Source organism: Papio anubis, chromosome X (genome assembly GCF_008728515.1).
Source record: "Papio anubis isolate 15944 chromosome X, Panubis1.0, whole genome shotgun sequence".
Lineage (NCBI taxonomy): Eukaryota > Metazoa > Chordata > Mammalia > Primates > Cercopithecidae > Papio > Papio anubis.
Genome location: NC_044996.1, coordinates 92078467 through 92090457, shown reverse-complemented (window position 1 = coordinate 92090457; position 11991 = coordinate 92078467). Strand labels below are relative to the sequence as shown.

General features: G+C 38.6%; 1 protein-coding gene across 1 annotated transcript; it reads left to right on the top strand.

Annotated features, from left to right (window-relative positions):
* Positions 1-7781: 7781 nt before the first annotated feature.
* Positions 7782-11546, top strand: LOC101021752 (putative G antigen family E member 3). Its single transcript, XM_003917777.4, has 5 exons — positions 7782-7946; positions 8849-8940; positions 9277-9385; positions 10133-10258; positions 11424-11546. Exons 2-5 carry the CDS (start codon positions 8857-8859, stop codon positions 11438-11440), a joined length of 336 nt encoding a protein of 111 aa, XP_003917826.1. The 5' UTR covers positions 7782-7946; positions 8849-8856; the 3' UTR covers positions 11441-11546.
* Positions 11547-11991: the final 445 nt, after the last annotated feature.

The window sequence follows — 11991 nt, the reverse complement described above, 5'->3', positions numbered from 1 at the left end:
TTTTTACACTTTTTCACAAGAGACACAAAACAAATGTAATACTGACTTTTCTATTTCCTTCACTTAGGGAGTTCTAAACATATTCTGTATTCAAGTGTTATTTTATATCAAAATATTTAAATGATACTTTAAAAATACCTTTTCCCTTGGGGTTTTGTTTCATTGAATTTTCATGGAAAGTATATGCGTTTTTGTTTGTTTGTTTGTTTTTTGCTTTCCACTTATACATACAAATAGATTCACTTGATTGAATTCATTCTGAAGTTGAACAGTCTCTTTGTTTCCTTATTCTAGTAGAAAAAGTGGCATGAATTAAAAATATTGTTAATATGCCTGGAAGTCTACCTTTAGAGTTTATTCAGAGGCTAACTGGATGTCGGCTAAAGGGTCACCCTCAGGGTTCTGATATTAGTTCATCAACACGGTAGTTGTATATCGCTAGTGTCATATGAATAAAAATCTGGTAACGGGTCCTAATTTTATATTTATGTTATAGGTGATGCGCAACCATAGGTGTACACCAAGAAAAATGAAGACTGAAACGAAGAATGTTATTGTTATGCTGGATATTTGACTGATAACATTCTTTTATTAAAGTTTTACAGTTTTCTGCAAAGAATCCTTGCACATTTTTGTTAAATTTGTTTCTGGATCTTTTAATAGTCCTGAGAATGGAATCTTTTTTGAACGTTTAAATCCTGTGTTTGAGATGGTACATGGAGATAAAATGTTGGTACATTGATTTTCTATCATAGATAGATAGGAAGCTGGAAGCTTTCATAGTGGGATGCCAACAGCTGCACAGATAGAAAAGGCCACGTGGGGCCAGGCATGTTCACCATGGGCTTTCCACCTCCCCTTTTTTAGCACATGCACGGTAAGAACGAAATGAGCAACATGGAGTAGCCCAGGCTGAGGACCCGCCTGCATAATAAAAGATTAGGGTGGGGGCTGCCAGAGATTCACACCCTATGCAGAGGGTACACCTGGTCCTAACCGGTTGTTTGTACCCTATGTGGGTGATGAGATACTGCCTCCCCACTAGCTCATCTAGAAAAACCCCTGTATTTCATTGCAGGATGGCAACTGTTTTTTTCTGGGACCCCTCTCTGCAGTAGAAAACTGTTCTCTTTGTTTCTCCTATTAACTTTCTGCTCTACACCTCACTCTTGGTGTGCCCATGTCCTTGATTTCCTTGGATGTGAGACCAAGAACTCTGGGTGTTACCCCAGATGAGGCACTTCAATACTAGCTGTGGGTCTGTGATATATGACTTTATTACATTGAAGTATGTTCCTTTCCCTGGTGTTTTGAGGGTTTGTATCATGATGACACACTGAGATTTATTAAATGCTTTTCAGCATCAATTGAAATGATTATATGGTTTTTATCCATCATTGTATTGATATAATTTATCACATACATTAATTTGCATATGTTAAACCATCCTTCCATCCCAGGGATAAATCTCACTTGGTCATGATGATGATTCTTTCTAACGTATTGTTGAATGTGATTTGCTAGTATTCTGTTGAAGATTTCTGCATCAATATTCATCAGCAGTTTTGCCCTGTAGTTTTCTTTTTTTCATGTGTTTTCATCTGGTTTTGGTATCAGGGTAATACTGGCCTGATAGAATGAGTTTGGAACTCTTCCCTGCTCCTCTATCTTTCAAAATAATTTGAGTTGGATTGGTATTAGTCCTTCTTTAAACATTGGGTAGATTTCAGTAGTGAAGTTATCAGGTCCAGATGTTTCTTTACTGGAAGACTTTTATTATGGCTTTGATCTTGTTGCTTGTTATTGGTCTGTTCAGGTTATGGATTTCTTCCTGGTTCAGTCTTGGGAGGTTGTATGTATCTAGGAATTAGTCCATTTTTTTCTAGATTTTCCAATTTAGAGGCATGGAGTTTCTCATAGGAGCCAGTTATGATCCTTTGAATTTTTGCAGCATTAGTGTTGTAATATCTTGTTTTTCATTTCTTTTTCTTTTTTTTCTTTTTTCTTTTCTGTTTTCTTTTTTCTTTTATTTCTTTTTTTTCTTTTCTCGAGACAGAGTCTCCTTTTGTCCTCATGCTGGAGTTTAATGGCAGGGTCTCAGCTCACTAGAACCTCCACCTCCAGGGTTCAAGCAATTCTCTTGCCTCAGCAACCCGAGTAGTTGGGATTACAGGCGCCTACCACCATACCTGTTTAATTTTTTTATTTTTAGTAGTGATGGAGTTTGCCATATTGGCCAGGTTGGTCTTGAGGTCCCGGCCTCAAGTGATCCACCTGCCTCAGGCTCCCAAATCCTTTTTCATTTCGGATTTTATTTATTTGGGTTTCTCTCTTTTTTCCTTAGCTCGGCTAATGGTATGTCAATTTTGGTTAACCTATTAATAAAATAGGTTTTTTTTTCATTTCAATTTTGTTTATTTCTGCTGGGATCTTCATTATTTCTTTTCTTCTAATTTTTGATTTGGTTTAAGATGCATCGTTAAATTGTTTATTTGAAGTTTTTACCTCTTTTGTTGTAGGCACTTACAGCTGAAAGCCTCTTTCTGAGTACTGCTTTTGCTGTATCCCATCGGTTTTGGTATATTTTTTTCCATCGTCATTTGTTTCAATAAATTTTTAAATTTCCTTCTTAGCTTCTTCATTGACCCATTATTCATTCAGGATCAGATTATTCAGTTTTCATGTATTTGTATAGTTTCCAAAATTCCTCTTGTTATTACTTTCTAGTTTTATGCCACTGTGGTCTGACAAGATCCACGATATTATTTCAGGTTTTTTTTTTTTAGTGTTTTGAGACCTAACATATGGTCTTGTCCTTGAGAATGATCCATGTGCTGGGGAAAAGAATGTGTATTCTGTAGTTGTTGGATGAAATGTTCTGTAAATATCTATTAGATCCATGTGCCTGTAGTGCAGATTAACTCTGTGGTTTTTTTTCTTTGTTTGTTTTTGTTGTTGTTGAGTTTCTGTTTGGCAGATCTCTCCAGTACTGAATGTGGGGTGCTGAAGTCTCCATCTATTATTTTATTGGGGCCTGTCTCTCTCTTCAGCTCTAATTGCATTTGTTTTATATATCTGGGTGCTCAAGTGTTGCGTGCATATATATTTAAAATTGTTAATGTCCTCTTGATGAATTGACCCTTTTATTATTATATAGTGACCTTTTAGTCTCTTCTCAAAGTTTTTGTTTTGAAATCTATTTTTTCTTATTCTTTTTGTATCTTTTAAGTTCAGGCATACATGTGGTGCAGGTTTCTTATGCAGGGTTTGTTTTGTCATGGGGGTTTGTGTCATGTGTCATGGGGGTTTGTTGTACAGATTACTTTGTCACCCAGGTATTAAGCCTGGTACTCATGAGCTATTTTTCCTGATCCTCTCCCTCCTCCCATCCTCCAGTCTTTGGTAGGCCCCAGTGTCTGTTGTTTTCCTCTGTGTGTTGATTTTTTCTCATTTTTAGCTCCCACTTATAAGTGAGAACATGCAGTATTTAGTTTTCTGTCGTGCTTTACTTTGCTAAGTATAAGGACCTCCACCTCCATCCTTATTCCAGCAACGGAGATAGTGTCATTCGTTTTTATGGCTGCATACTATTCCGTGGTATATATGTACTATATTTTCTTTATCCAGTCTACCATTGATGGGCTTTTTGGTTGATTCCATGTCTTTAGTATTGTGAATAGTGCTGCAGTGAACATATGTGTACATGTGTCTTTATAACAGAACAAGTTTATATCCCTTTGACTGTATACCCAGTAATGGGATTGCTTGGATTGAATGGTAGTTCTGTTTTTAGGTCTCTGGGGAATGAGCACACTGTTTCCCACAATGGTTGAACTAATGTACACTTCCACCAACAGTGATTAAGTGTTTCTTTTTCTCTACAACATCACCAGCACCTGTTATTTTTTAAATTTTATTTTATTTTTTACTTTTTAATAGCCATTCTGATTGGTGGGAGATGATATGTCATTGTGGTTTGAATTGAACTTCTCTAATGATGAGTGGTTTTGAGCTTTATTTCATATGCTTGTAGGCCACATGCATGTCTTCTTTTGAAAGTGTTTGTTCCTGTCCTTGGACCACTTTTCAATGGTATTATTTTTTGTTTTGTTTTGTTTTCTGAGATAGAGTCTCAGTCTGTTGCCCAGGCTGGAGTGCAGTTGCATGGTCTCCGCTCACTGCAACCTCTACCACCCTGTTTGAAGTGATTCTCCTGCCTCAGCCACACTAGTACCTGGGATTACAGGCGTGGACCACCATGCCAAGCTAATTTTGTATTTTGTTGGTTTAAAGTCCGTTTTATCAGAGACTGGGATTGCAACCCCTGCTTTTTTTTATTGCTCTCCATTTTCTTCGTCAGTATTCCTCTACCCCTTTATTTTGAGCCTGTGTGTCCTTTGCACGTGAGATGGGTCTTCTGTATGTATCACACCGATGGGTCTTGACATTTTATCCAATGTGCCAGTCTCTGTGTTTTAATTGGGGCATTTAGACCATTTACATTAAAGGTTAATATTGTTATGTGTGAATTTGAGCCTGTCATCATGATGCTAGCTGGTTATTTTGCACATTAGTTGATGCAGTGTCTTCATAGTGTCATTGTCTTTATATTTTTGTTTGTTTTTCAGTGGCTGGTACTGGTTTTTCCTTTTCATATTTAGTGCTTCCTTCAGGAGCTCTTGTAAGGCAGGCCTGATGGTGACAAACTCCCTCAGCATTTGCTGTCCTGGAAAGGATTTTGTTTCTCCTTCCCTTATGAAGCTTAGTTTTGCTGGGTATGAAATTCCGGGTTGAAATTCTTTTCTTTATGAATGTTGAATATCAGCCCCAACTCTCTTCTGGCTTGTAGGGTTTCTGCAGAGAGATCCGCTGTTAGTCTGATGGGCTCTCCTTCGTAGGTAACCTGACCTTTCTCTGTGGCTGCCCTTAACATTTTTCCTTTTGTTTCAACCTTGAAGAATCTGATGATTGTTGTCTTCAGGTTGCTCTTCCCAAGGAGTAACAGAGTAGTGTTCTCTGTATTTCCTGAATTTGAATGTTGTCCTGTCTTGCTAGATTGGGGAAGTTCTCCTGGATAATATCCTAGGTCTCTGGGAAATCAGCACACTGTTTCCCACGATGGTTGAACTAATTTACACTTCCACCAACAGTGAATAAGCGTTTCTTTTTCTCTACAATTTCAGCAGCATCTGTTATTTTATTTTTTTACTTTTTAATAATAACCATTCTGCCTGGTGTGAGATGATATCTCATTGTGGTTTGAATTGTATTTCTCCAATGGTCAGTGACTTTGAGCTTTATTTCATATGCTGTGGCCTCATGCATGTCTTCCTTTGAATGTGTCTGTTCGTGTCCTTGGCCCACTTTTTACTGGTATGGGTTGTTTTGTTTTGTTTATTGAGACGCAGTCTCGGTCTGTTGCCCAGGCTGGAGAGCAGTAGCACGATCTCCACTCACTGCAACCTCCACTTCCTGGGTTCAAGCTATTCTGCCTCAGCCACACTATTATCTGGGATTACAGGCGTGCACCACCTCTCCCAGCTAATGTTTGTATTTTATGGTAGAGCCAGAGTTTTTCATGTTTGCCAGGCTGGTCTCGAAATCCTAGCTTCCAGTGATCTGCCCATCTTGGCCTTCGAAAGTGCTGGGATTAGAAGTGTGAGGCACCGCACGTGGTGTGTCTTTTTATTTTTTGTTTTTGTTTTTGTTTTTTGTAAATTTCTTTAAGTTCTTTATAGATTGTGGATACGAGACCTTAGATAGATGCATAGTTTGTAAATAGTTTCTCCCATTCTCTGTGTTGTGTGTTGTCTCTGTGGATAGTTGTTTTTTGTTCTGTTTTGTTTTGTGTTTTTTTTGCTGTGCAGGAGCTCTTTAGTTTCATTACATTCCATTTGGCAATGTTTGCTTTTGTTGCAATTGCTTTTGGCATCTTCATTATGAAATCTTTGCTCTTTCCTACGTCCAGGATGAGAATGCCTGGGTCTTCCAGGATTTTTATGAATTTGGGTTTTACATTTAGTTTCTGAATCCACCTTTAGTTAATTTTTCTTAATAAGAGGTGGTCCTGTTTCAATCTTTTACATGCATCACCATTTATTGGATAGAGAGTCCTGTCTACATTGCTTGTTTTTGTCAACTTTGTTGAAGGTCAGATGGTAATAGGTGTGAGGTGTGCAGCATTATTTCTGGGCTGTGTATTCTATTTCATTGGTCTTTGTGACTGTTTTGGTACCAGTACCATGCTGTTTCGTTTACCGTGGCCTTGTATTATACTCTGAAGTCAGGTGATATGATGCTTTGGCTTCATTCTTTTTCTTTAGGATTGCCTTGGCTATTTGGGCTCCTTTTTGGCTCCATATGAATTTTAAAGTAGTGTGTTTTTTTCTAATTCCGTGAGGAATGTCATTGGTAGTTTAATAGGAATATCACTGAATGTATGAATTGCTGTGGTCAGATTGGCCATTTTGACAATATTCTTCCTGTTCACGAGCATGGAATGTTTTTCCATTTGTTTGTGTCATCTCTGATTTCTTTGAGCAGTGTTTTGTAGTTCTCATAGTAGAGATGGTTCTCCTCCCTGGTTAGCTGTATTCCTAGGCATTTTATTCTTTTTGTGGCAATTGTGAATGGGATTGTGTTTCTGATTTGGCTCTGAGCTTCAAGGTAGTTGGTGTAGAGAAACGCTTCTGTTTTTGTACATTCATTTTGTATCTTGAAGCTTTCCTGAAGTTGTTTATAAGATCAAGCAGATTTTGGGCAGAGAGTCTGGGATTTTCTAGGTATGGAATCATATTGTTTGCAAACAGAGATTGTTTGACTTGTGTGAAAAACATAGTGAAGTTAAAGCAAACACGGGTCAGCAATGGAATGGAAAAATAAAAATGCCCATGAATAAATTTAAGTTGAATGTGAAGAACTAATATGAAGCCAATAACACAGTCCTTGTGTGGGATGTGTTAAAAGACTTGAGGAATTGAGGATTGGCTTTTTTTTTCTTTTTTTTGATTGAGAGATTCTAAAATAGAAAGATGGCTATTGTCCCAGAGTTAACATGTGATATGAAAGTAGTAACTAGTGTCTCAACAGAAATATTTTAGCACCTGATCAAATGATTCTGCAGTTCATCTGAAAGACCAATGTGTCAGAATTGATAGAAAAGGAGAAATCAGTGAGGGAGGGCAAGCATTACTTCACATTTCAAATATCATTAAGCTACAGCAATTAAAATAGTGTAGTAATGATACAGGTATAAACAACTCAATGGAAGAAAATTAAAAGAAGAGAGTTACATGCAAAATTAAGTGGGGATGTAGGCGATGATAAAAGAGTCATTTCAAAACAGTGGTTTAAACAGGGATTCAAAAATTAAGGTTGAGTTCCTACCACTTTAATGTTGTGCAGCTGGATCAATGATTTTGAACGTACAATAATGCAACCAAGAACTATGAATGTCTTATCGTATTAGAGTGGATAACACCTCTGCAAGCATGACAGCAAACTCATGAAGGAGGCAAGAAAATGATTTCTGGAAGCATATATAAAACAGGTATTAAAATATTTAAGATTTATTTCTGTGACGGTGAATTTTTCTGAAACACATTATTAGAGTAAGCTGGGGCTCATATTTTCCAAAGCCACTGGAAGGGAAAGAAAGGTTGGGCGGGAGAAAAAGAAAAGTGCTTTCCAAGTTCATTTTTGATTTCAGGAGCGCTGGTGGTTTAGGTTCTCCACAGAGGCAGGAAAACTTCAGTCTCGAGGCAAATGCCCCACTCCGTGCACATGCTGCACAGACCTGTTGCTGCGCATGTCTGTTGCTACGCGTGTCTGTTGTTGCGCATGCGCCTTGCTCCCCACCTTCTGTCCACGCAGAGCTCTGCAGGCAGAGGTTGTGTCTTCATTCTTTCCGCCATCTTGATTCTTTCTCACTGATTGAGACGCAGCCGGTAGGTCCACAGACCGGTCTTCCTGGGAAATTAGTTGTGAGTGAATGTGTGGAGGAGCCAGCTGGCTTTGCACAGGTCCTGCAGCACAGTCCGTGGCTTCTGTGGGAAAAGGGCCTCGTCCGGCTCCTCCCAGGTCGCCATGCCACCATGGAACTTGTCTTTGTGGCTGGCCTGGGACCAGGGAGGAAGGTGGGCCACAGAGGGGAGGGATCACATGAAGATGGGGCGAGTGCTGGGGGTGCTGTTAGAGGTGTCTGAGTCCCGAAAACTCCTGGAATCCTCTGAGACAGGAGAGTTTCTAGACTTCTTGTTAGGGGCACGGAAAGGGACAGCGTGTTCGGTAAGGAAGGGGCCTGAGAACTGGGAACGCTGTGGGCTGGTGACTGCGGCCCTGAGTTCTGTAGAGTGCCTGGCAGAGGTGTCCCGTGAGGAGCATAACGTTCACTCTGTTTCACAATTTCTCACCTCCGCTGTGAACGTCATGGGAAGGAATGGGTGAGGCTGTGCTTTCCAGCAAGACTCGATTTTGGGAGGAGTGTGGCGATGAAATGCGCCTAGCAAATCAGAGTGGGACGAAAGCAGTAGTCATTTCAGGTTCAATTCTCTGCCCATTTTTTCCTAAATGCCTTCATGGTGGAGAGTATAGTTGTTAAACCAAAACTCAGAAACGTCCTCTGTCTTTTGCTATGGCGTTAAGGTGATTTCTATGCCTCTGAGCTATGATACAAACAAATCTGTCCTTAGTTTGATTGGAAAGCATGAGTACTTATCATTGCTCTACGAATTATTTTGAAAATATTTTCAAAATTTAAAAAGTACAAATCACCATTTTGCCATGGAATTTTCATATATGTAGCTAAGTTCTTACACACTTTTTCCAAGTAACAATATTCTATTTTCAGTGGGAAATATGAGTGAGCATGTAAGAACAAGATCCCAATCCTCAGAAAGAGGAAATGACAAAGAGTCTTCCCAACCAGTTGGATCTGTGATTGTGAGTTCTTTAACATTTGATGTTTTCTATTTACGTAGTTTATTTTAAAAAATGTTTTTGAGCTAGTGTACATGCACTGGTCCAGGTGTTCCATGCTGATAAAAAATGATGATGGCATCTCATGAAGGAAACTTTGGTTCAGGAATATCATATTCTGGTGTTAACTGTATGGATTTGGATATTTCTCTCTCTCTCTCTCTCTCTCTCTCTCTCTCTATATATATATATATATATATATATATCTGTTGGAAATATGTTTTAGATTTATGATTCGATGCACATATGCATTTGTGTATATTATTGAGTTTTTATTCGCACACACACTTACACCCTTAGGTCCAGCAGCCCACTGAGGAAAAACGTCAAGAAGAGGAAGCACCAACTGAAAATCAGGGTATTGCACCTAGTGGGGAGATCGAAAATGAAGGAGCACCTGCTATTCAAGGTGAAGGGAGAGTGTAGAATAATACTTATGGGTGGTGGAGGTATATTTATGCATTATATTTTATGACATACCAGTAACAAGAAGACAGAAAATATTAGGAAGGGATCTTAAACATTTCCTGCTGCTACTGTGGGCAGGGGTGGGACAAGGACACATAAAAAGCCACAAAACTTTCCCACCATTTTGACAGAGGCTTTTTATTGATAGGGTACTTGCATGGTTGTCATAAGCCTGTGAGTGTTTTCCAGAGCTGCTGTATGGTTTGCTTGGCGATTTTCTGTTTTTTGTTTTGTTTTGTTTTGTTTTTATGTTTCTGTGGAAGAATGGCAGCTTGCAGCTTCCTAGTCTGCCATCTGCGGACATCTCATGTATTTTTAAAGAAACTTTTTAATACACATTTATTAATGCTTCCTCATACCATGTTACTCAGTGCTGGAGATGTCAGTGCCAATTTTTTGCCTAAAGCTCATAGTCTAGTCAGACTGACTCAAACAAATCACTGATTTAATGTGATAAGAATAAGAACAAATGAGTACAAAAGGGACAAGTAAGTTGTCTAGAGCCAGCCTTGGGAAAGGAAAGGGCAATGTTTGAACATCTCTGCTTTCCTGTTTTCCTGGCAACAGACTCCTGAAATAATTAGCCTACAGGTTTTTATTTCATAATGATGAGGGAATACACATTATCATTTTCTCGTTCATAGTTCATGTTTTAATTTGTAAACTGATGACCTTTTTGTCTTTTAAGGGCCTGATGTGGAAGCTTTTCAACAGGAACTGGCTCTGCTGAAGATAGAGGATGAGCCTGGAGATGGTCCTGATGTCAGGGAGGGGACTCTGCCCACTTTTGATCCCACTAAAGTGCTGGAAGCAGGTATGTTGTTCAATTAAGATGCAAACTATAGGGTGTCTGTTTTCACAATATTATATTTTGTGTGACACAGAGGTAAAATTACTGCTACGTTAGTATTATACTTCACGTCTAAAGATTCTTTGAAGGTATTTCAGACGCCAGTGGCTGCCTTACACACTGTTAGAGATAGAGGGCCAGGTATGCTGGCTCATGCTTTTATTTCCAGCACTTTGGGAGGCCGAGTCAGAAGGATCACTTGAGGCCAGGACTTCAAGAGATGGAGAAAAATTGGGTCAAAGTTAATTGGATTATGATATGAAAGATATGAAACATGCTAAGAGAGTAGATATCGAGTGTCTTCACAGCTATGTGGAGTAATGCAGATATTAATTAGCTTGATGTAGCCATTTCACAGTATGTATATATATTTTAAAGCTTCGTGTTTTACGTGATAAATACATACGATTTTATGTGTCATGTTTAAAAAAAGATAGGAAAACGTGTTCTGACTTTTGAATGTAAGTCATTTAACCAACAGCCAATAATTTTCAGATATTTTTGTAGAGGCTTGTTTTTAACAAATACGTAACATGTTTATAATAAACATCAGTTTATATTGTGATGTTTACTGTGATGGTAATGGCTTACAGCTAGCGTGCGTATTCAGTTTACTGTATAAAGTGAACTGCTTTTAGGCATGTAAAGAGGCAGGAGGACCGGTGAATATAGGGACAAATGTTCGCCCTACTTAAAGCAACTGCATAATGGCTAAACTAGTCCAAAGTAACGTTTTTACACTTTTACACAAGAGACACAAAACAAATGTAATACTGACTTTTCTATTTCCTTCACTTAGGGAGTTCTAAACATATTCTGTATTCAGAGTGTTATTTCATATCAAAATGTTTATACATACAAATAGATTCACTTGATTGAATTCATTCTGAAGTTGAACAGTCTCTTTGTTTCTTTATTCTACTAGAAAAAGTGGCATGAATTAAAAATATTGTTAATATGCCTGGAAGTCTACCTTCAGAGTTTATTCAGAGGCTAACTGGATGTAGGCTAAAGGGTCACCCTCAGGGTTCTGATATTAGTTCATCAACATGGTAGTTGTATACCTCTAGTGTCATATGAATAAAGATCTGCTGAGTAACGGGTCCTAATTGTATATTTATGTTTTAAGGTGATGCGCAACGATAGGTTTACACCAAGAGAAATGAAGACTGAAACCAAGAATATTATTGTTATGCTGGAAATGTGACTGATAGCATTCTCTTAATAAAGTTTTACAGTTTTCTGCAAAGAATCCTTGCACATTTTTGTTAAATTTATTTCTGGATCTTTAATAGTCTTGAGAATTGAATCTTTTTTGAAAGTTTAAATCCTGTGTTTGAGATGGTACATTGAGATAAAATGTTGGTACATTGATATTCTATCATAGATAGATAGGAAGCTAGAAGCTTTCTTGGGGGATGCCAACAGCTGCACTGATAGAAAAGGCCACGTGGGGCCAGGCATGTCCACCATGGGCTTTCCATCTCCCCTTTTTTAGCACATACACAGTAAGTACAAAATGAGCAACATGTTGTAGCTCAGGCTGAGGACCCGCCTGCATAATAAAAGATTAGGGTGGGGGCTGCCAGAGATTCACACCCTATGCAGATGGTACACCTGGTCCTAACGGGTTATGTTTACATTTACTGCCTCTCCAGTAGCTCATCTATAAAAACCCCTGCATTTCACTGCAGGAT

Bases quoted from the DNA above. Each gene is read 5' to 3' on its own strand.
- LOC101021752 (XM_003917777.4), top strand. From the start codon at position 8,857: ATGAGTGAGCATGTAAGAACAAGATCCCAATCCTCAGAAAGAGGAAAT. The intron at 8,941-9,276 runs GTGAGTTCTTTA...TTACACCCTTAG, and splicing joins AACCAGTTGGATCTGTGATT to GTCCAGCAGCCCACTGAGGA. The intron at 9,386-10,132 runs GTGAAGGGAGAG...TTGTCTTTTAAG, and splicing joins AGGAGCACCTGCTATTCAAG to GGCCTGATGTGGAAGCTTTT.